Raw genomic sequence first — 24,382 nt, 5'->3', positions numbered from 1 at the left:
TTAATGGAAAATTACACTCTTCGTCCTTAAATTATAAGGTAATTGTAAAATTCGTCAATGAGGGTTGGTCATGTTCACTTTTCGTCTCTAAATTATCATTAGTGTTACATGTTTTGTCATTTCGTGTTCACTTTTCTCCTTGAGTTATACATACTAACAAGATATGCTAAGTAGCTAACAAGTTGAAGAAATTTGGTAATGGAAAGAATGATATATATATATATATATATATATATATATATATATATATATATATATATATATTGAAATAGAAAGAATGATATATATATTTGTGTATGAATATGATTACAGAAGGCTTCCGAAGCGTACATATAAACACACAGAGATCAGAGTTGAATCAAAGGCGATCGACGTTGGAGAGTTACAAAGAGCGACGAAGAATAGCGGGCAGAATAATAAGGCCGGCCGGGAACCAAAGAAATTTGTAGCACATAACCAGTACGTCATGCATGCATGGCTTCACCTCCCTCAAGATTATTATAATTTATATCAACCCCTCAGATTTCATTTCTCTCTCACGCTTTTTGGTTTCTTGTATTGGCGCCCCATTCCATGGCTTCTGCAACTGCTCTCTTGCGTTCTTCTGCAGACACTCCGTTGTCGCGGCTTTCTTGCTCTGGCGGCGAGGCGGCGGCGGCGGGGGAATCCGATCCCTTTTCTTGCAGCCCTTCAGAGAGAAAGCTGAGAGCGCTAACCACGTCGGTCATCAATGGCCTCACTTCCGGATCTTCTTCCAGGCATATTGCCGCCACTGCAACTGCCTGCTTAAAGCTCTTCTCCGGCGCTTTCCCTTTCAGTTTTGGATCAAGTAGTTCGAACACTCTGCTCTGATCTTTAAAAATAGGGTGGGCCTGTAAATGCATTCAAACTTTAAATTGTCAGTGACACCGAGAAAGCAGCTATTATTATATTAGGGTGTGGTTGAGATTAATCTTGTTGTGTGAGTTTGCAAATCCAGGGATTCTTCGTAATTTTTTGGCACTAGAATCATACTTTATGCCCGTAGGGATGCCATTTGGTTCGTTCTGAACCGTGGGTTCACCGTCTTGGAAATGATAAATCGGTTTCGGAATTGGAACTAGAACTAGAACCGGCGGTTTTGATTCCCGATTTTAATAAATCGGGATCATAAGTTTGAATTGGATCAAACAGAACCATGGTCATCCCAAGGTACTCGCAACCCCTACCAGAAGGTGAGTTTTGAATAAAGCCCACTTTGTGATCTTTGTCGACAAATTATCACAAAGATGATCAGCTCCAACCAAGAAGGTCGTTATTAGACAACTTGCACGAGAAATGGTACTTGAAACCTATGATTATCGAACTAATTGTCTTGACAATTTTGGTTGAAGTTTTCCTAAAAAAGAAAAATTCTATGATTGGTAAACGAAAATTTTATAATAGACTTACCCAGTTAACCAGCATTTGATCAGGGCTTCTTCCCAAAGGATCTACGGCTCTCTTTCCCGTGATTATTTCCAGCAAGACAACTCCGAAGCTATAAACATCGGACTTGATGCTTAGGTGGCCGGTTCTTTGGTACTCCGGCGCACAGTAGCCGTATGTCCCCATTATTCTGGAAGAAACATGGGAGTTATCTCCAACAGGTCCGACCTTGGCTAACCCGAAATCAGACAGCTTCCCATTGAATTCCTTGTCGAGCAAGATGTTTGAGGACTTCAGGTCTCGGTAGATCACCGGCGGATTAGCCATGTCGTGCAAATATTCCAAGCCTCTAGCTGCGTGTAACGCAATTTTCATCCTCTTGAACCAATCCAATGGAGCTTGCTTTGGTGGAAGATCTGAAGAAAAAGTATGAATGTATAAATATATATTATCATAAAAATCATGTATTCTTTTTGGATGACGAGAAAAGTCACCATTTGAAGATATAAACTAAAATTGTCTTATGACAACTTTTAAAGATAACAACTCGCTCTTCAGATTTCAACTTGAGCTTATAGCTTTTTGGCTTTCAACTACATTTCAGCTTTCAGCTAGATTTGCCAAACATATGAAGTAAAACAACTTACATTGACACAAAGTCTTGTGATCCTAGCAGGTAAATGACCACAATAAAGAGAATAATAAAGTAAATCAGTCTAGATGTGACTCTAACCGACAAAGGATCACAATGAACTTAAGTTGCTTATAGTTGATTAACTCAAATCAAGAAAAGCAATATGACACACAACTCCCTACTAAGTCAATGGTATGATCAATTTAGCTGGAACTTTCTCAAAAATTATGTATTTTTTTAAGACTTTATCGTGCTGTAAACAATACTTTATGTGATAAAAACATATATGATTGTACAGTAAAAAATTTCTTACCAAATAAATGGTCCTCAAGACAGCCTAATGGCATGTACTCGTAAACCAGAAGTCTCTGATCTCCATCTGCACAATATCCAATCAAATTGACAAGGTGTTGATGGTGCAAAAGGCTGAGCATGAAGACCTCGACGAGGAATTCTTTGTTTCCTTGCAATCCGTTACGGTCGAGTTGCTTCACTGCGACAATCTGATCGACAATTGGGAAAACAAACCGGATAATTAATTCATGGCAAAACATCCTAGAACTAGGACAAACATATATGAACTCCATTGATAATGTTAGTACCTGGCCGGTCTTCTCCAAACGGCCCTTGTAAACGTGCCCGAATCCCCCTTCACCGATCAGACATTCTTGCCGGAAATTGTTCGTGGCCGCCGCCAGCTCCCTGAACGTGAAAGTCTGGGCTGCAATGTTGGAGTTGCCTCCATCGTTATTACCCTTCTGATTCGTCGTCTCCCCTGGAATAATTTTTAAAAAATAATATTAATTTCTGGCAATCTCTGCAAATTCTTACTGAAAAAAAACAAAATTCTTCAACTTAAGAACCCGATAGAATTATAAAAGAGTAAATTATGGTGATTTAGCAGTCCATAAGTGAAAAAATCAATACTGATGTTTAAAAAGAACAATCCTACAAAAGAGTGAGACTCTCATACAGTCATTCAGATTCAATCTTATGTCTTTAGTCACAATTAGGAACAGACTAAACTATTAGGGCAAATTCTAAAACAGTAAAACCCTAGCTTCATCAACAAAGACGATACGCTTACCGCGCTGAGGCGGCGGCTGCGGCTTGGGAGAGCGATTTCTATGAGCACAATCGTCAGCCGGCGAAACCCCATTTCTCTTGCTGTTTATCCTCTTCGAAGCCTTCCATTTTTGAGATACAAAACACGAAAAACAGCTCATGTTTCCAGAACCGATAGATCGACAAAATCAAAATCAAAATCAAATCCCACCAACGATATGAAGTAGTCTCTGATCGATCTCGGTTCCGTATTATAATCAGAAAGATCAACCCTACAATCGCTGCCTTCGAGATGGAGCCCCTTCAATTCGTTTCGATTCCAAACAGGTAATGCCTAATCAGATCGAAACTCGATTCTTCGATGTCTAATCCTTGAATCTAAAATCAATCGCGAAACAACCACCTTCAAAAATTCCGATGAAAAGATAATCTGGAAAACGGATGATCTTTGAACAATGCAATATGCAGTGGTCTATATGTATACACATGCATGCATATTCATGAACTACGCACGACAGAGAAGAAATGTATCGTCGAAAAACCAGGATTCAAAGATTCGGCATTTACTATATATATATAAAATATATATTTAGAGCGTTTAACAATCTGAGGAAGCCATGCTCAGGTGAAGGGTAAGAAGAGAGAAAGAGAGGATACGGGAATTTGCTTAGTTGCTTTATTATATGAATTCCCAGCAGAAAATGGAGGCATTTGGAAGCTAATAAGGGAGAATTTGTGATGGTTAGTTCTTGCTTGCTCACCACCTAAATATTAGCGGACAATTTTACAATTCCGTGAATTACAATTTTATAATATTGTGAATATATGTATTATGTGTTTTGTAAAATTATATTCTCTTTCTATATACATTTGGTGAAGTATAAGGTATAATTTTATAAAGCATACAACATTATAAAGCTTTTTAAGGATTAAATAAATAATGAGATCAAACTTTAAGACATTAAAAAAATTCTATACATTGGACCAAAACAAACACAAAATTGAATTGGTTGTCATCTAATTCAATAGTAAGTAGTATTAATGTCGTCATTAATTTAGCTTTATCTCTTTTTGTAATTTCTTTTGTCATGATGAGAAAAATTCCATTCTCTAGGGCAATGACTCAATGTGTTCCCAAGAAATTCGTCACATTAGATGAAAGTTGTAGAGGTCGTTTGGTACTTTTCAAGGAAAATGTTTTCAATGAATAATAATTTTAGAGAAAAATAATTAACATGTTTGGTTCGTTTAAACTTTTTGAAGATAATTTTTATAATCTCTAATACATCCTTACTATATACAAACATTTTAAAAAAAAAAACATATCAAGTAATAGAAAATTTAATAAATTATTTATAAATTGATAAACTATATGTCGTCGAAAAATCACCAAGTCATCAAATTAATTAAGTACTCAAAAATTAAACTCAAGTTAATCAAGTTATATATAAAGTAATGTAGTTATATATAAAGAATATATATATATATATATATATATATATATATATATAGTATACATACACTTATTGCACATAGTATACACACATATTGCACATATATACACGACTACACGTACTGCATCGTTATGTAATGAATCATATTGNGGAAAATGTTTTCAATGAATAATAATTTTAGAGAAAAATAATTAACATGTTTGGTTCGTTTAAACTTTTTGAAGATAATTTTTATAATCTCTAATACATCCTTACTATATACAAACATTTTAAAAAAAAAAACATATCAAGTAATAGAAAATTTAATAAATTATTTATAAATTGATAAACTATATGTCGTCGAAAAATCACCAAGTCATCAAATTAATTAAGTACTCAAAAATTAAACTCAAGTTAATCAAGTTATATATAAAGTAATGTAGTTATATATAAAGAATATATATATATATATATATATATATATATATATATAGTATACATACACTTATTGCACATAGTATACACACATATTGCACATATATACACGACTACACGTACTGCATCGTTATGTAATGAATCATATTGCAAAAAAAAAAAAAAAAAACACAAAGTCGAGATTGTAGTAACAAGTTAAACAACAGTTACAATTACAGATTATGCTAAGTACTAGGTAGCAATATTCATCATGCTAGGTTGTACAACGTTATATTTAGTTTGCAGATACGTCTTCCATTGTCGTCGTCTACCTTCCTGTCGGCGCTGCAACATTATTCGCAACAAAATCATCGAACGCTGACCGATTCATCAATTCGATATCGGGTTCGCTCCGTTAGGAACTTCATGCTTGCCGCCTTCAAACTCCCTCCCATGTCCATGAAGGCTTTTTCTTGGGGTGAAGGTCATTGTTGCCGTAGCTGATGGTTCGGTTTCAGAGTCTGATTTTCCCATGATGAGATCAGGCAAAGGAGAATGCATAGTTAAGATGAAGGAGATGAAGATGAGTGCAAGAAGGAAAGCTGAGGTTTGGGATTTTATGGTTGCCATGTAATTTGCATTTACAAGATGAGAATGTTAGACTTATGATCATATCCCACGACGGGGTGAATTTAAGTTAAGTTTGTATACAGTGAAGTGACAAATTCTATATGGTTGCATGCATTTAATAGCTTTAGATTAGATTGTTAATGGGATTTTATGGATTTAGATGTTGACTGAATGAATTGGCATTTATTCTTTACAAGAAGTGTTCATGACGAAACAAATAGTACTAACAGTCAACAGAAATTGTTTAAAAAAAAAAAAAAAAAAAAAAAACAGTCAACAGAAATTTGATTCTAAATTTTAGTGATTCCTGCTAATTGTTTAGGTGGAATGAACACAATGCTCATAGACTTTGGTAAATTACAACATGATAGATTTCACACCAAATTCTACAGCAATGTTATCTATTAATATGCATTTCATCTATTTTAATAACCATGTTGCACTGAATCTCTTGGGGGCTAGTGTTTGTGTCTCAGAAACATGTATTTGCTTTGTACATTTCATACCCTAGATTTCCCATTTCTCAATTTCTATGCAACTTAGTTCTCAAATGATAAATAATGAGGTCTACCCAATTTGTAAATACATATTTTAGGTACAGCTCTGGTATAAAACCGTCTTACATAAGATATGTAATACTTTTTAAATAAAGTGTAATATTTTCAATAACTAAAAAATATTACACGTCTTACCTGAAATGGTCTCACACAAGACTTATTCGTTTTTTGAGTTCTTTTCAATTTTGGTTTGGAGAATGTTATCAAGATAAAAAAGTTGAAGTTTCAAGTGGCAAACAACGAGCCATTTGGAATCCATTAGTACATCAAGAAGTTCCCAAGCAAAAGAGATTGACTGACAAGTAAATGATGCAGAGCACATATTATCTTCTGTAATATACTTATGCTTATGAGATAAGTTTCGCCAAGTTATTTACCCTTCAATATAAACAGAAAGATATTTCCATAAGCATTTAGCAAAGCCTTGTTTGAGGACTAAACATTTTCATTAAAGAGAATACAATGATCAAAATTTTCTTGCGAGTACAGCATGACGAGGAAAATGATCCAGTCACTAGTAGAAAGAATAAGCACGCTCCACACCTCACCTCCATCTAAGTGATTGCCTTATACCGGTATAGATGAGTCCCAGAGATCGTCCAATCAAGCAAACTAGAAAGAATGAGATTGCATCGCTGACCTTGGCTATGACCGTTCTTATCATGGGCATGGCGATATCAGACAATTCAAGGAAAAGACTGAAGTAATATCTCCTGTAATATACAAGAAAAGCATGATAAGTCGATAACCAAATACATAAGATCACCAAAGACCTGCCTTCTACTTAATGCACCGCTCTTATGGATTTTAATCCTTTAACAATGAATAGAGAACACAGCTTTCAATAAATTTGTAATCCAACCCAAAACAGCAAAAGACAGTACCTTATAAGCAAAAGGAATTACTAGAAAAACGAAAGGAAACAAAAAATTCTGAACGGTGGTGCAGTGGTGGTAAAAATTTTAATGGGAAATGTCATGCAAATTTTTGAAGTCTATTGTTTAACTCCAATAAGGCAATAAGTAGATAAAAGCAAAGAAGATATATGGGGCAGAGGATTGTGCGTACCACCCAGTTAGGGACCTTAGTTCTTTGGTGCGCTTAACAGCTATAGATACTTGGTAGATAAAGGCAACGTGTAAGGGAGATGCTACAGTTTCAGATCTCATCACACCAAGCTTTTTCCACCAATGATGGTTTTCATCTTTTCTTTTACCGCGTTCCCCAATGGATTGACATTCAAATGTGCTCAAGTCAAAGCGGTCTTCATACATTGATACAACTGCTTCCATGTTCTGATGCAACCACCTGTGCATGGCCACCTGTTAAAATAAGGTTAAACTTTATAAAACCCAATCATAATCATACATGAATTGATATGCTTATTGATTTTACAATTAAGTCTCTTCAAAACCTAGCCTGTGGTTCATAACCACATCTAAAATCCTTCTTCAATCCACATGCCCTGCATTAGTCACAAACAAAATGCCTTCCCTGTTTCATACAAAAGCCTCTGCCTCTTCACCAATCTAACTGTGAGGAAATCGGGGAAGAGTTATAGTGTTATGTTGAGTATGCAGTATGTCCCAAGTCAGATTATTTTGGTGCTCAGAAATAAAATGCCACATGAACAAAAGGCAAGGAAATCTAGTAAGGGGTGAAAACTCTGTAAACTCTCTCTGGCTCTCAAGATGAAAATATCGATTGACCTTAAACTTGTATTAGAGAAATGTTTTACCTCATTCCTCAATTTCTGTAGTTCTCGGGTAGATAAAGTACACAAACTCAAACCAAGACTGTTCATTTCATTTGACACTCTACTATCAACAGATATAAGCTCCAAATACATGCTTGCAGCCCCTTCTGCCAGTGTAATCACCAAATCCTCTAATATGGCCACCCCATGCTCAGTGAAAAAGCCATGATCATAATAGGCACCACTCCTGTTGGAGAATATTTTTAAGACAGTCAGGAAAATAGTCAAACTGCATGTTCCTCCCATAAAGAAGACAGGTGGTCAGCAGAATTAGGCCGATGATTTAGCTTCCAGAATTTATGTGTCACATAATTGTTACTTTTCACTAAGTTACTTTCAAAGTGGTAGTATTTTAAATTTTCTATGCACACCAAATTCATTTGAAAAAGAACTAATGTTCTCCAAGCCTTTTTAAATGCCACGAAAAGATCTAACATTCCTCCTTTCTTTCTTTCTTTCTTTCTTTCTTTCTTTTTTTTCATTCCATCTGATTCAGAAATTGAGTGAATGACCATTTTGCCAACTTTCTATATTTCCAAACAATTGACAAGTCAATTAGTAGCAACTAAAATTTGCAGGCATCATCAACAAACACTTAAATAGATAATAGATAATAGATAAGCAAGAATAGCAATAATCATAACAAGAACCTGATGAGTCCAAATTTAATAACAGATACCAATTCTGCGTAAAGGTCCTCCTTGCCCAACTTTCTGATATTCTGCAAAATACCTCCATCCTCGTCCAACGTATCAACCATTGAAGAAAGACACATCTGATAATAAGAGGGAAAAACATCTAAGAGTAATTGTATAATAGGCTTTATATTTGTTTACAATATAAGCTAAAAGTTATATGATAATAAAGGATAGTTTTCTAAAATACTCTGTCAATGTTGATCTTTCCTAATGATAGCTCCTCCTCCAGCCAAGTCACACATAATTGCTTGCTGGATTTTTGAATGATTTCAGTAAAAAGTGCCAACTTGTCCAAGCTTTCAGTAGCCAATTTTTGAGAAAGACTATCAACCTGTTACAAGCAGTTATATCAAACTGCATTAGTTGAAAGGAAGATTAATGCAATCAACAAAGAAGGCAACCCATTTTTAAGGATGGTTATGTTTCTATTTTCCTCTATTCATTATGCTTGAAAAAAAATAAATAAATAAAAAAGACAAAATTATCATATTTTTTTTACATCCATGTGCTCTCTTATAGTTATATTGCAGATGGAATTTTTTTAATATAATTAGATGAACTCTGGGAAGTGGCTACTAATTATTTAGTCGGCATGCACAATTTTTTTAACTGATCATGATTAATGCAGAGATTGCAGAAAAGCAACTCTCATTCTCATGGCTCATATGGCTGCTTAGCTGTAATGCTTCTAAATTTAAAGGGGGAAAATAATGGTCAATACATAAATTTACAAGGCAATGATAGAGACAGTGCCTGCCTCTTTCTTGAGCAACTGAAAAGAAGCCCAAAGTAAACGCATCCTAGGACCTTCAGCAATGGCAGACAAACTAGAAAGCTGTCTTGTACAGTTCTGATCATATTCATTCGCTGAAATGCTTAATTCCATCCCCTGTTTTAGGGCAAGCAGGGAATTTGAAAGTTTTCGTTCCACTACATCCCAAACAAACTGCAATTTAGTGTCTTCTTCATTCTTCTTTATACTGCAATTTTAGGAAAATTTTGCAATTACTTGAAGTCAAATGCAGAAAAGCAAGGCTACAATATTTGTCAGTTAGAACAAGCCATTGTCTGATAATTCTCTTACCTACCCGGAAGGGACGTCTCTTTAGGAAAGACATAATCATATGAGATTCTCTCTACTGTGTTTGCTAGAGACTTCTCTGAGGGAATCACACCGGCCATGTAAGTAAGGAATATACTTGTCATTAGAAGCATTTGGTCCATACTAGGGACCCAATCAGAAGTTGCAGCATCACTAAGATCAAAGAGAGAACCAAAGCAAAAACACCTTTGACAACTTCCCTCATTCACAGATCCCTTCATTTTTGTAGAATGAGGTGCAACAAGCCCTTTGGCACTCCATAGTGACAGCTGGGAAATGTTATGATTTTCAAGGTAAAGCTTCCTGAAAACACAAAAAGCAAATTGCAAAATAAATGGTAGAACAATACAATGCTTTTCGTAGCTCAACAAAAGTCATCGGATCTATGATAAAACACAGAGGTTCTATTAATTAAAATCCAGTGGTAGACCCCAGGCACCAGCTGTCCCAAATGTCATCACATTCAAGGAAATTTTAGTAATTGGTTTAGAAATTCTAACCTTCTTACTAGAATTTGTGAACTTCTAGGCACAAAAAGTTGCTGTCTTGAAATATTCGCAACCATATGCATCTTAGCATTCAATGGAATGGTTGCACAATGTGTAATTCTAAATCAAAATGTTCTGTTGCTTGCATACATATTGCAAACTGTTCAGATACTCCAGCCTTCCAAAGTTCCAATGCAGTAACTACACAGCACCCAAAAAAAACCAATTACAATACTAATAACAGTCAAAAGGAAAATAATATTCCCTTGTTGAAATCCATAGTTTCCTCAAAAGCCATCATAATTACACTTCCTAACGAACACAAGAAGTATTTCTCAATACTGGCCCTAGATACTAGACATTCATCTACAGAAAAACCATTACTAAATAGATTATAGACCTCCTTTAGACTACAGACTACTACTAAAGCAACTATGCTCAAACACCAATGCAAGAACTGATCTCATTCCAAGCTAACTCAGCACCTAATAAATTATCGAGTTCATATCAAAATCGAGATAGATTTCTCTCTTCTCCAGAAACATACAGAAATTTTACCTCCCACCAAACTAATTTAGCAATTCACTACATTTACAGATAACAGTGCGTGCAAATTAAGCGTCCAAAGCAAAACATTCAAAGATGATTTCATTTTAAAGGAGAAATGTAACTGAGCAGCTGGAGAAAGAATGCAATGAATCCACGGATTACATTCGTTGACCATCAGAGAATGGTCTTCGAACAGCTAGGGTTTGGGAGATTAAAGGCGACAGCAGAGCGACGGCGGCGAAATAGATTGAATATATGCGTACCTGGTTTCTTGCGCACTACCTTCTTTGACTCCGCTATCACACTCTCTGGGGAAGAAACAAATTCATAACGACCAAACGGTGAGACGAAGTGGGATAATGTATGCACGGATGCACCGTTGATAATATGGGCCCGGGCTGAAGATCACTTTTAGACTTGCTCTAATTAAGAATATTATTTTTAAAAAAGACTAAATATCAGTGGAGGTCCTCCGACTTTAATGGCATCGCCACTTTTAGTCTTCAACTTTTAAATTATTCACTTTTAATCCTCCGACTTTGGTGGCACTGTCACTTTTAGTCCTAAACTTTTAAATCAACCACTTTAGTACTCTTACTTTTTGTTTCTAGCCACCTATGGTCCTTCCTTTACAATTGGACATCTAATGTCATTTTCTCAAGGACAATTCAGTCATTTGGTCCAAAATTTAGTGTTAACAAAGGAGAGCGGAGAATAGGGTTTCTTCAATTATTCTGATGAGGAAGCATAATACTTAATACATTAATTATGAAATGACTGAATTGCCCTTAAGAAAATGACATTAGATGTCCAATTGTAAAGGAAGGACCATAGGTGGCTATAAACAAAAAGTAAGAGGACTAAAAGTGGTTGATTTAAAAGTTGAGGACTAAAAGTGACGGTGCCATCAAAGTCGGAAGACTAAAAGTGGTTGATTTAAAAGTTGAGGACCAAAAGTGGCGATGCCATCAAAGTCGGGGGACCTCCACTGGTATTTACTCTTTTAAAAAATTATAAGATAAAAGGTTAACCCCTTCAACTTTACACAAAGGTGCAACAAACTTTTAAAAAGTGCAATTAAATTTACCTACATGTTATTTTGATGCTATGAAGTCCAAAAATCGATTATTGACCTATTATAGCAAGTCATTAGAACTTTCAAAAATTTCAAACAGTAATCCGTCTACTCCAGCAACATCTCGATCGACTACAAAAACTAACTCCGACGAAATCAAAGAAGAATCAATAAGAATGTCCGGTGGCCATCATCTCACAAAGAAGGTAACTACCAGGGTCCGTTGAGAAGGTGACCGCTGGCCGCTGAGGTCGCTTGGAGAAGGCAACAAACAATGGGTCGCCTAAAGAAGGCAACTACTCGCCTTCTCTGTCGGAGATGGCGACCTTTTGGTCGTTCAAAGAAGCCCCTGACCATCAATTTTTTATTTTTTATTTTTAAGTTTAACGGTAACGGTCAACCATAATCACGGTGGTCACCGGTAGCTAGGGGTTGTCAACGGCGGTCAATGAGTGCTTGTATTCATGTTACCGATAAATTAGATATATTTGACTGATTTTAATAAGTTGAAGTATTTAATTGCACATTTTAAAAGTTCATGACCTAATTGTACTTTTGTGTAAAGTTGAAGAGCTTATTTGACATTCTTCTCAAAATTATATTAGATTAATACTTTCACTGTCTTGTTTTTTTTTTAATGTCTTGTTCAATTAATGAAATTTGATTCTAGTTACTTACCATCTAAATTTTTACAATAATTAGTTTAATATTATTATATAAAATTTAGATATTTAGAAACTACATTTAAATTACTATTAAACACAAAAAATTATTAAAAAGCATTAAAGAAAATAAATGAAGACAAGCACTTGATTTTATCCATGAATAGCAATTTTTTTTTTTTTGAAAACCATGAATAGCAAATATAACTGGCAATAAGTGATAGAGAATATTCGTTTAGAAAACATAGTTTTATTTAAAACTTTAAGAAAAAACAAAACAAAAACTCCATAGCATTTTATATGTATTTTAAATTCGTTAACATTAAATGTTGGGGTTATAATATTTGAGTAAGTCCAATGATGAAATTGTGGTACTCCATTAATCAAATACTTTCAGATAATTAAGTCCAGATCTCTTGTTTTAGACTTTTAGCCCATCAAAGATGAGATAAACTAACATTTCGGACACATGCCAATTAAATAGACTTGCAGAGTGCACAGGTGAAGAATCCATGTGCACATGATTGTGTTTGAGATATTACGCTACTCCTCTCTTATCCCATTGCTTAGAGCATGAATACATGCAAAACGTTCATTTACATATAAATAGTAACATTTCGGCATATTCCTTACAAGCAATTAATATCATAGTTAAACTCTATCAAAATATTCATTTATCCCATAAATTTACTTTTTTTTTTTATTCTCAAAAAAATCACAGTCAAAAAGTACACTTGTCATTATTATTGATACAATTTCACTGTCTCTTGATTATTATTATTGTTGGATCTTCAAACTTAATCTTTGTGCCTAACCATGGGTCATCAAAATCTCTACGTTTGCTGTTGTTGCTGTTTGTTTGTTTGTTTTTGTTTTTGTTTTTTTTTGTTTTTGTTTTTGTTTTTTTTAATCATTTGGCATTTAGCTATGTACGTGATTGTTTAAAAATATGATAAACTATTATTTATATAGTTTTATTTATCTATGAAGCTCTTGTTAAATTGTATGTTACTTTACCTAATTTTGAGTGTTCACTTTGTTTCACATAGAAGTATAGCTGAATAGCCTAGCTTGGATAGATGGTATTATCCTCTTATGTTAAGCATCAAATATTTGAATAAGATTTATAATTAGAGCACATTATCAATTATTTATTAATTTCCTATTGGTAAGTGGATTGCTTTTTCCTACCTTGGCTCATTTGTATAATATGTTATACTAAGTTTAAGCTAAGCAAATGTCTCTATAAAATGATGGATACTAATCTTAAAAGTGGTGGTCAAATAGGTGAAGCATAACTTTTGTATTTGTCTGGTGAATTCAATTATTATTAACACCTTTTTAGTTAAATTCATAGCACGTAATCTTGCTAACTAGTGTGATTTAATTTATCTCAAATGTAGTTTGTTGTCCATTATACAAGAGTGAAGTTTACTTAATGCATACTATCATGTAGTCAAGTAATATATAGCTAGTGGCTGCAAGGAAAAGGGAATATGAAGTTGGGGTTCGTGCCCTAATCGAATATTGAGGTTTAAAGTACATATTGATTTTATATGATTCAATAATATAAATGTGAGATTTTATATATAATGTTTTGTGATCAATTATCATCTTTTTATACATTAAAAATTTTATTTGAGGAAACATTATTGATATATTATTACATGTATCGGACGACGGAATTATCCGTTTTTTCTTTTTCCTTCTTCTTTTTATTTTTTATTTTTTATTTTAAGGCCTTTGAATTTGGTATTTTGGTTGGTGCACCCTAAAAAGGGATTTGCGTCCTTGTCTCTGATCTATAGGTTAGGCGTGTTTGCGTGACCCAATTAGTTCCGCTATTGCTATCATTCAATCAATATTCAATAGCACTTCTAAACAGATAGGAATGGTAACCACACTTGAAAACAAAATTGTGACTGTATTGTTTATTAATTGCTTTTGCTTTCTTTATTATTAATTTATTTTAGTTTTGTTTTCAATAATTCAATTAATTTAATTAAAGGTTATAACGAAATACCATCCATAGTTCATAAACTTTTTGAATTATACTTGGCCCAATTAGTAATGTAATTTTTTCTTTAAAAAAACTACTAAATTAAACAATAATTATATAATTGGACTTATGATCTTTTGATACAAAATTCATACTCTGCTCACTTAATTACTCCTTTCAGGATATTGTAGTTCCACCTACTAAATGTTAATGCCCAACTTTTCAAATGCTTATAACAATTGCTTTCTTTGTTTTTATCGTTTGGACAATTTGTAAAAAATTCCTGATCCATCCAATTTTGATGTCAACTATTCATATACAAGATGAATATACCACAAAGATGATGTTATATCTACCAATCTTATATCATTTCGATTACGAATAATTATATCCAATAATTTGGGTTGTATTCATTAAAAACATATAGGAGAAATAATCAAATAGGTCATTCAATTTCTGACAAAAAATAATTAGACACTTAAATTTACAAAGTTTAAATTATAAGTACCTTAACTAATAATTTTAGTGCATCAAGGACTCAAGGTTCATTAGTTGGTAATCCTATTAGTTATACTGTTAAATTATCTTAAAATTCTAATTTCTTAATGCCTTCCTCAGTCAAAGAAGGTGTGGACTTCTTCATATTTAAGAAGGCAGTCGGGCGGTCATGTACATAAAAATCATGTCATGTCATCGTAATTTTACCGATAACTTATTAGTTACCACTGGTAAACAAAGTTTAGATTGACGATTTTACTAGGTTTAAGTGTTTAATTGAAACTTTTTAAAGTTCAAAACTTAATTTTTTTTTTTTTTTTTTTTTTGGTCAAAAGTTGGAAGGACTATTTAATTTGACGTTTTTTTTTATCAAAAAGATAAAAATTTGTCAATATTTTAGAGTCGAGCGATATAAATTTGTAAAATTTTAAATGTATTAAAAATATAACAAATAGTAGTATTATAAAATTATATTATTTGGTATAAAATTTTGATAGCAACAACGTTGTCCAAATCACAAATGCCACAAAGTAATGGTACTTCCAAATTTGTTAAAACATCAACAACAAGGGGAAAGGAAAAGGTATTAGAAGATGAAGATATTTCCTTCATTAAAAAGCAATATTCTAACCCGATGAATAAACAATCCTTCATTATCATATCATTACATAAGAATAAATATCACGTCAACAATTTTATTTTGATTAACTCATTAAGTTCGAGCAATTCATATATAATTAAGAAAGGTAAATATTTAATGTTACTATTCCTAGATGTATTCGTAACTTTTTCTTGATATCTTAATATATTAATCGTGTTTTGATTTTCAAAAAGAAAAGAAAAATAAATATTTCATAAATTACTATGCAAATTAGTTGGTCATGTACTTGGATAACCTCCCTATTACTTTTCTTGTCTGTAGAATTCCTAAAATGCATGTGTTTAACTTCTTTTTTAGTGACAGATTGTGTTGGTGTTACGTTTACGCATACTATGTAGTTGTTGACTTGCTTCTTTTCTAGTACAAAAAAAAAAGGTAAATATTTCATAAATAAGTTAATTACTATGCAAATTAGTTGGTCATGTACTTGGATAACCTCCTTATTACTTTTCTTGTCCGTAGAATTCTTAAAAAGTGTGTAAATTCTTTTTCAATAATAGATTGTGTTGGTGTTACGTTTACGCACGCATATTAAGTAGTTGTTTACTTGCTTCTTTTCTAGTATACCAACAACAACAACAACAACAACAACAACAACAACAACAACAACAACAACAACAATAATAATAATAATAATAATAATAATAATAATTGTAAGACTTAATAATACAATGTTAAAAGGTAAATTTTGAGATAAAATTAGAATTAAAAAAATGACATTTTTCATTACATAAATTGCTATATAACTTGGGGACAAAAACACGAGATCTATAATATAGTTCGGCGAAACGGAGAAAGTGAAATTATCAAAAAAGAAAATAAAAAGAAAAATACTATCTCCTTTACAAAAATCACTACATAATATTCACTATTTGATATGACATTAATTTAAAAGTTTTTTATTTTTATTTTTTTTTTGAAAACAAGTTTTTTATTTTTATTTTCATGATAGATTGATTAATTATTTAATTAACTTGAGTGAATTAATAATTTTTTTTTACATAATAATCAAATATAAAAATGTATGAAATAAAATGATGAGTTATATAGGAATATTTAATTGATGATCATTTTAATAGTTTATTTAATACCTTAAATTACTACTAATTAGATCGGTGGGTGGATCTAGGCTGTGGCATGGTCGTTATTTCCCATGGCACACAAGGGTGGTTTAACAACTCATTCGAAGCTGCTGCTTACCAGTTAAGGAAAAACTTATTTTTTAAAAATTGAAGTGAAATTCCCACCTTACCCTCCAACTCGCTCGTTGTCTCCAAAATCAAATTCATCGTCCCCGCATCGTCACGCTTCCTCCGTCTCATTTGTTTTTATTTTCCGATTCTCTGCCTGGCAATAACAGTTAAAGCGACACGCACACACCTATATATATATACTCAACAGAACGCAAACGCTTCTACCTCTTGCTATTCGCACTTTCTCTCTCTAGAACTCCGGCAGCTTGGAACTGAATTGAGAGAGAAAGCGAGCCGGACGATGGGGCAGCAGTCGTTGATCTACAGCTTCGTGGCGAGAGGCACGGTGATCCTCGCCGAGTACACTGGTTTCACCGGCAACTTCACGAGCATAGCTTCGCAATGCCTGCAGAAACTTCCGGCTAGCAATAACAAATTCACCTACAACTGCGACGGCCACACATTCAACTACCTCGTTGAGGATGGCTTCAGTAAGTTATGCTTCATCTCTTTGCAGGTTGATGATCTGAAATACTGTCTGCTTTTCGGAATAATTCGGATCCGGTTGTTTTCGTATATATACTTTGTAGTTTGCAAGTTAATGATCAGTTACTGAAAGTTTGATAACTGAGATCCTGTGACGGTTATTTATTCTTTATCCATGGTTTTCGTCGGTGAACCAATTTTTTTTTTTAAAAAAGTCATTTCTGTGTGTTTGCAATTGGTTTGTTGTAAAAATATGTTTACATTTCAGGAATATTGTTCAGATCTCGGTTTGAATGTGGAAATTCAACTGAAGAGTTTGTTCATGTTTGATTTAGTGAAAAATCTAGTTTGATATTAGGAAATTAATTCATCGCAGATATAGAATTCAGATCATGATTGTTCCCTGATTCGGTTTAGATTCAGGTTATTCTCTTCCAGTTTTGACTTGGTTATTTGTGCCAATTCCGTGGAAACAGGCCTTAATGCAATATGTATATTAAGATCTTTCATTCCTTAATGAAAGAGATTCTTTCCTTTGATAAGTTCAAAAGTGGATCTTATAATGTCTCTCTACATTCCATTCAATCCCTCAAGCATCTTTCATGGCAGCAAGTTGTTTGAAAATTTTAGTACTCTTTTCATTCAGCACTTCTCTCTTGTGTCCAACTAGTCTATACTCTGTAGTTTCTTTTAAGTAATGTTTGATAGGAATTGTTTGAAATGAATATCTATTGCAATTCAATTATAAATTGTTGCTGGTCTATAACTGTACTGTGTTATTTACAATAATTTATGTTTACCGTGTTCCTTTCATAGCGTTTGGAACATTTAGTAGGTGAGAAAGAACTTTTCATCTGCCTTGATTGATTGCCAAGCATGTTGTTAACCCCTATGAGTTGCAAGGTTTCCTGCATCTTCCTTGTGATATTCCATGCCTAATGATGGACTACTGGTCAGAGTGAGAGATACTAATATAATTACTAAAACCAAATTAAACTAGTAGCCTAATGTAATGCAGAATATAACTAATCAGCTTGTAATAAAATAGTTGAAATGAACTAACACTTTTCTGCATTTTGTTAGTAAGCTAACTTTTATTTCCTTGCCACAGCATACTGTGTTGTTGCTGTTGAAACTGTTGGCAGACAAATTCCAATTGCATTTCTTGAGCGCATTAAGGATGATTTTACCAATAAATATGGTGGAGGGAAAGCTGCTACAGCTGTTGCTAACAGCTTAAACAAAGAATTTGGGTAACTCTTATGCTCATCACTATCTATTTCCTGCATAATTTTGATTTGCAAGGATGATCCTCAAGTCAATACATATTTTCTGCATAGGCCCAAGCTGAAGGAACAAATGCAATATTGTGTGGATCATCCAGAAGAGGTCAGTAAGCTTGCAAAGGTGAAGGCTCAAGTCTCAGAAGTCAAAGGGGTGATGATGGAAAACATTGAGAAGGTAAACTTAGTCTCTGTGCTACTCTAGTTAGCATGCCCCTTAAAATTCTTCTGCAATGTGATAGGAACTATATTGAGAAATCTGTGCTGTTTGGTCTTTGTAGGTTCTTGACCGTGGAGAGAAGATTGAGATTCTGGTGGATAAAACCGAGAACCTTCGTTCGCAAGTATGTGAATGCATTTAGTTATGAATTTATTTTATTATTATTATTATTATTACTATTTTGACTTATTTGAAACATGGTTGCATTTTACTGGAATTCATCCTTGTGCAGATTTAAATATATGGAAATTTTGCTCTAATTTATCATTTTATCTCAAAAGACAACTCTTCTTATATACATAAAACAGTTTTATTCCTCTTTAGATTTTATGTCAGTATAAATGTGTGGCCTCTACCTTTCATATTCAGTCCTCATTTCTCAGTTTAGCAAATACACATGTTGTCGTAGGCACAAGATTTTAGGACGCAAGGAACCAAGATGAGGAGGAAGATGTGGCTGAAGAATATGAAAGTAAAGCTCATTGTCCTGGCAATTATCATTGCCTTGATTCTCATCATTGTTTTGTCAATTTGCGGCAGTTCCAAATGTCATTAGGTTGGTCATCAACTGAAGTTTGGATGCATCTTCTCTCTTATAGTGTCATGTTTGTTTTACCTATAATCCCCTCTCCATTTTTGCGCATGTTGTGTTCTTAGTAGTATTTAGTGTGCATTGCTTAGCAGTGCCTGTATAGCTTGTTCTACATACCGAATTCTTTGAATATATGTTCGAGTAGTGGAAGGTTTTATTGCGGTTGCCAGTTGTAAGCCAGAGCTTTAATTTGATTATGATTCTACTATGAATTGCCATCTTTCGTTGTGATGATGATTGCGTCGTGTGCAGTACTGTGCACCAACCATTTTGGAACGTATTCACTGAAGTATCTCACGATTGATTAATTTTGATGGGTTTTTGTCGAAGCCCACACAAAATGGACACCATAATTGTGTTAATGAGTAATGTGTCAAAAAAGTGCATGGCTTTTCTAGGAGAAGAAAAAAAAAAACTTTTAAAAACTTTTAGAATTGAAAAAGTAGTTGTTTGTTTGTTTGTTTTTTTTTTTTTTTTTTTAATGTTCTTATAATTTTTATAGTTAGGACTTGACCCAAGTTATGCTATCACTATGATGTTGCGTACTTAACCGAGTGTCAGACTACTTGAATAATTTCTACCACTCTCATGTAAACTCTTTTAATTGAATGATTAAATTTCATATTAGTCATATTTCTTAAATTGTGGAATAACAAAATTTTAAACGGTGGACTAATAGCCAAAGACCTTGTGGTCTAGTGGCACCCGGTTACACCCCCACATGAGAGGGGTCCGTAATCGAACGACGTTGGCTCCAAACTAGGGGAATCGGGGAATGGGGGATTCAGAGATGAACAGATACTGCATTGTAAGCGAATAATCGATGACATTTTTTAAATCTCCATAATTGACCGAAACCAATCGAATTGGTCATTTTTTTCGTTAACAGAATAACCGAGTATCCACAAGTAATATTATTTATATTTATATATATAATATTATAATATATTTGTTGTGCAAATTTGTATCCGTAAACGTGTTCCCGAACTTTAACAAGCACGGATGAACGCTTAACAAACGAACACGAACATTATTTTTAAAAACTTTAACAAACGAATACGAACACTCTAAAATCCTTAACAAACGAACATGAACAGCCTTTGTTCCTGTTCTGTTCGTTAACAACCCTACTAATGTTATAGCCATGGAGAAGGCCCTATGTGATTGGGGCTAAAGCATCAAAGGTTATGACTTTCGATAGATGATGAGGTGATGAACCTCTGCTGACGCAAAAATAATCTTGGAACTTTTACTTGGGATACGCGGTTGCCTGTCAGATCGTCTTGGTTGTGTGATAGGAATAGTGCTATCATTTGGCTTGTGTGGGGCAGAATCTTTGGTGCCAAATTTCACCACTAATACATTGTGCAATAAGTAATGCTATTATGAACTACATTATGTACTTTTGGAGACTCCATCAGCAGCAGGTATAAACCATTCATTTGCTTGGTCAAACCAACTGTCCTGAATCAAGTACTGTCTGGATGGAAATAAAGATAACTTGCTTCAACTTCATCCTTTTATTTTATTTTTCCTCCACTTGTGCTGCCAGGCCAGCTTTGTTTTTTCACATGGAGGGACCCAACAATGTACTCAACAGAACGCAACATTTCTACGTTTTGCTATATATTCACACTTTCACTCTCTAGAACTGGAACAGCTAGGAATTGAGTTAGTTGAGACTTGAGAGAGAAAACAATTAAGCCGAAAGATGAGGCAGCAGTCGTTGATCTTCAGCTTCGTGGCGAGAGACACGGTGATCCTCGCCGACTACACTGATTTCTCCGGCAACTTCACCGGCATAGCTTCACAATGCCTGCAGAAACTTCCGGCGGCGAGCAATAGCAATAATAAGTTCACCTACAACTGCGACGGCTATACCTTCAACTACCTCGTCGGAGATGGTTTCAGTAAGTCATATATACTTCATTGATCTCCTTGAGTTTGTAGGTAGCTAGCTAGGTCGATGATCTGATCTGCTAATTGCTATACCGTCGGTTACGTTTATCGGATCCGGTTGTACTGTACGTCTTCTTCGTATATCTGTTAGAATCTACTCAAAACTCATCGCTATATATTTTCTATGGATTTTAGAATTTTACAAATAAAAAGAAAAACTGCATATATAATCACTAATCAAGCACAGAGAGCCAATGTGGGGTGCAAACGAGTGTTTTTTGGCTCTAATAATATGTTATGGTTGTCTTGTAATACAATTCTTCCATGTAATACTTGTTTGAGCCGGGTAAAAATCATAGTCAAATGTGATAACCCTAGTTACAAAGTATATTCAATAATTATAGCATGAAATTTAAGTTCATTATTCATTGACCAAATACTTTTTTTTTTTTTTTTGAAAACAAACGAAACTTCACTAACTTAAACCAAAACCAAAGCAGAAATAGAATCCGGAACAACATCCCAAACTCCAAGGACAGACAAAAAACCAGTCGCCCGTGCAAGTATGTGAGCTATATGATTCGCTGACCTCCTGACATGACGGACAACAATATCCTCAATATCCCTAGCAATAGAATGACATTGCTGAATAAGAAGACCACCATAATATAGATCATGAACTGAAGAATTAAAACTAGCACATAAATTTAAACAATCCGCTTCTAATATAATGTGCCAACTGCCCCGCTGTCCCTAGCAATCGTATGACACTGTTGACCAAATACTCTTGAATATATAACTCATAACATTCTTGTTATCGGCGGTGGATCATATCATTTATTGAACGCACACATGTCTCATTACAAATCATATTAAAGGTACCGAGCACACTTAACTAACATTGATAGGAAGAAGAAGAAAAGTACAAGATAATCAGGGCCGGTTTTTAGATTTTTGTGGTCCTATTCTTATAAATAAATGAGGCCCTACCAAAAGTATAAGCGCAATTTTTAAAATTAATACGTAAAATATATGATTTTTCTTCAAGTTATCCCTGTAGATTCAAGGCTTGAGATATCATCTGTGCAGTTGGGAAACAGAATGATTTTGCCATGCTCAATTAATTAGGTCCTAATTAATAGAAGAGTGAAGTGATTTGGGATAAAACTGATGTACTTTAAGATTAATTGTAGTTTTTTTTATTTCTTAAGTAACTAGGTCAAAAATAAATATTGAACCCTCTAAAAATTAAGGTTATATGTTGTTGTCCATCTTGCACGCACTAACATAGTAAAATCCATGACTTTAAGTTAATCTCCATGAGATTCGTTATTCATTAGTCCAATTCATTGAGTTTTTTTTTTTTTTTTTCTTTTTGAGCGCACTAAAATAGTAAAATCCATGACTTTAAAGTTAATCTCCATGAGATTCGTTATTCATTAGTCCAATTCATTGAGTTTTTTTTTTCTTTTTTCTTTTTGAGCGCACTAAAATAGTAAAATCCATGACTTTAAGTTAATAATTAATCTCCATGAGATTCGTTATTCATTAGTCCAATATAATTCATTGAGTTTTTTTTTTTTTTCTTTTTGAGTACTATTGACTAAGTTACAATGTAGTATAGAGTCAACAGTAAATCAGGTGCCACTAAACCACAAGGTATTTGGCGAGTTTGTTCTAATAACAAGTACATACTACTCATCATATGTTCCGGTTTTTTCATTGCATATGATATGAACTTACCCTATCTAAAATGATAAATAGAGCAATGTGATAGTTTTAATGAAATTTGAATGCTTAATCAATAATTCCTATAACTATAATATTTTATGCTGAAAATTAATTAATTTCCCATATTTCATAAAACTAATCACTTTCTGTATTTTGTTAGTTCGGCTAACTTTTATTTTCTTGTCACAGCATATTGTGTTGTTGCTGTAGAATCTATTGGCATACATATTCCAATTGCTTTTCTTGAGCGCATTAAGGAAGAGTTTACCAAGAAATATGGTGGAGGAAAAGCTTCTACTGCTATTGCTCATAGCTTAAACAAAGAATTTGGGTAACTCCTCATTATCTATTTTCACATAATTTTGATTTTGGAAGGTGACGATACGATCTTGTATCAAGATAGTACTATTTTGAGTGAGTAATTGTGCTATTGCTAGCTAGTTTAAAGAAAGAATCGGAGAATCAAGAATGCACAAGGAAAGAAGACAAGTTAATTAAAAAGATAAATGAGATAGGAGAGATTAGGGAGAATAGAAGGATTAACAAAATCGAGAAGCTAAGTAGCTTAGTTTGTAGCTCAATGGCATCTCTGTGGCTTTCTTATGTCACGTTCGAATCCCAGTGGAGGCGTTGACTATTTGTGCTTCAATAGGTTAAGAAAGTATGCATGGTCATATATTACGTAGTACATACATTGTAATAGAGTCAGTAGTACTAAAAAAAACGGTCAATCAAACACACCCTAAGATTTGATTGATTGCTTCCTGATGTCTTCATTTATTTTTAAATCATTCAATAATACATCTAGTATTTGTAGACTACTAGACTTTATTTAAAGAGAAAAATATGATACGTATATGTACATCTAGTTATCTACAACCCGATCCGTCTCAATGACAAAAATCCGTGAGATATTTTCACAGAAGTTTTTGTCTTTATTTTTGAGTAGGCCCAAGCTCAAGGAACAAATGCAGTATTGTTTGGATCATTCAGTAGATATTCCAATGCTTGCAAAGGTGACGGCTCAGGTCTCAGAGCTCGAAGGGGTGATAAAGGGAAAAATAATTGAGGTAAACTTGGTCTATGTGCATGCATGCATGCCTCTTAAAAGTTAAAATGCTTGTGCAGTGCAAATTTATAGGAATTATGTTGAGAAATCTGTGTTGTTTGGTCTTTTTAGGTTCTTGATCGTGAAGAAAAGCTCGAAATTCTGTTGGACAAAACTGAGAATCTTCGATCACAGGTCTATGAATGCACTAATTAAGTTATATATATACTATGTAGTGTGAAAATTCTGAAAGTTTTTTCCCCCTCAAATTTACAAACAAAAAAAAAAAAAAAAAAAAAAAA

General features: G+C 33.7%; 4 protein-coding genes across 7 annotated transcripts in view; 2 read left to right on the top strand and 2 right to left on the bottom strand.

Moving 5' to 3' along the window:
- Positions 1 to 263: 263 nt before the first annotated feature.
- On the bottom strand, positions 264 to 3,778 carry LOC116016950 (probable serine/threonine-protein kinase PBL26). Its single transcript, XM_031257424.1, has 5 exons — positions 3,129 to 3,778; positions 2,644 to 2,816; positions 2,355 to 2,544; positions 1,432 to 1,823; positions 264 to 872 (listed from the first exon to the last, which is right to left on the bottom strand). Exons 1-5 carry the CDS (start codon positions 3,265 to 3,267, stop codon positions 537 to 539), a joined length of 1,230 nt encoding a protein of 409 aa, XP_031113284.1. The 5' UTR covers positions 3,268 to 3,778; the 3' UTR covers positions 264 to 536.
- A 2,690-nt stretch (positions 3,779 to 6,468) lies between these two features.
- On the bottom strand, positions 6,469 to 11,117 carry LOC116017730. 4 transcript variants are annotated; one of them, XM_031258357.1, is made up of 9 exons: positions 10,997 to 11,117; positions 10,197 to 10,385; positions 9,679 to 9,999; positions 9,352 to 9,574; positions 8,782 to 8,925; positions 8,547 to 8,671; positions 7,879 to 8,083; positions 7,209 to 7,462; positions 6,469 to 6,853 (listed from the first exon to the last, which is right to left on the bottom strand). In XM_031258357.1, the coding sequence occupies exons 2-9, from the start codon at positions 10,265 to 10,267 to the stop codon at positions 6,685 to 6,687; spliced, it is 1,512 nt and encodes a 503-aa protein (XP_031114217.1). In that variant the 5' UTR covers positions 10,268 to 10,385; positions 10,997 to 11,117; the 3' UTR covers positions 6,469 to 6,684. The 4 variants fall into 4 exon arrangements, with proteins under 4 accessions (XP_031114217.1, XP_031114219.1, XP_031114221.1 ...); XM_031258359.1 differs by lacking the exon at positions 10,997 to 11,117 and adding an exon at positions 10,856 to 10,986; XM_031258361.1 differs by lacking the exon at positions 10,997 to 11,117 and adding an exon at positions 10,896 to 10,958.
- Positions 11,118 to 16,960: 5,843 nt separating this feature from the next.
- Positions 16,961 to 19,633, top strand: LOC116014854 (vesicle-associated membrane protein 722-like). Its single transcript, XM_031254810.1, has 5 exons — positions 16,961 to 17,312; positions 18,419 to 18,560; positions 18,648 to 18,768; positions 18,872 to 18,934; positions 19,220 to 19,633. The coding sequence occupies exons 1-5, from the start codon at positions 17,123 to 17,125 to the stop codon at positions 19,364 to 19,366; spliced, it is 663 nt and encodes a 220-aa protein (XP_031110670.1). The 5' UTR covers positions 16,961 to 17,122; the 3' UTR covers positions 19,367 to 19,633.
- A 1,440-nt stretch (positions 19,634 to 21,073) lies between these two features.
- Positions 21,074 to 24,382, top strand: part of LOC116015674 (vesicle-associated membrane protein 721-like) — a 4,798-nt gene continuing 1,489 nt past the window's right edge. Inside the window, exons 1-4 of the mRNA XM_031255825.1 lie at positions 21,074 to 21,312; positions 23,222 to 23,363; positions 23,982 to 24,102; positions 24,213 to 24,275. Of these exons, the coding sequence (XP_031111685.1) occupies positions 21,114 to 21,312; positions 23,222 to 23,363; positions 23,982 to 24,102; positions 24,213 to 24,275 (525 nt within the window). The 5' untranslated portion in view covers positions 21,074 to 21,113. The remainder of the gene's footprint in view (positions 21,313 to 23,221; positions 23,364 to 23,981; positions 24,103 to 24,212; positions 24,276 to 24,382) is intronic.

Source organism: Ipomoea triloba, chromosome 4 (assembly GCF_003576645.1).
Source record: "Ipomoea triloba cultivar NCNSP0323 chromosome 4, ASM357664v1".
NCBI classification, from domain to species: domain Eukaryota; kingdom Viridiplantae; phylum Streptophyta; class Magnoliopsida; order Solanales; family Convolvulaceae; genus Ipomoea; species Ipomoea triloba.
Note: the sequence above shows the minus strand (reverse complement) of the source record. Positions and strands in the feature narration are given on the sequence as shown.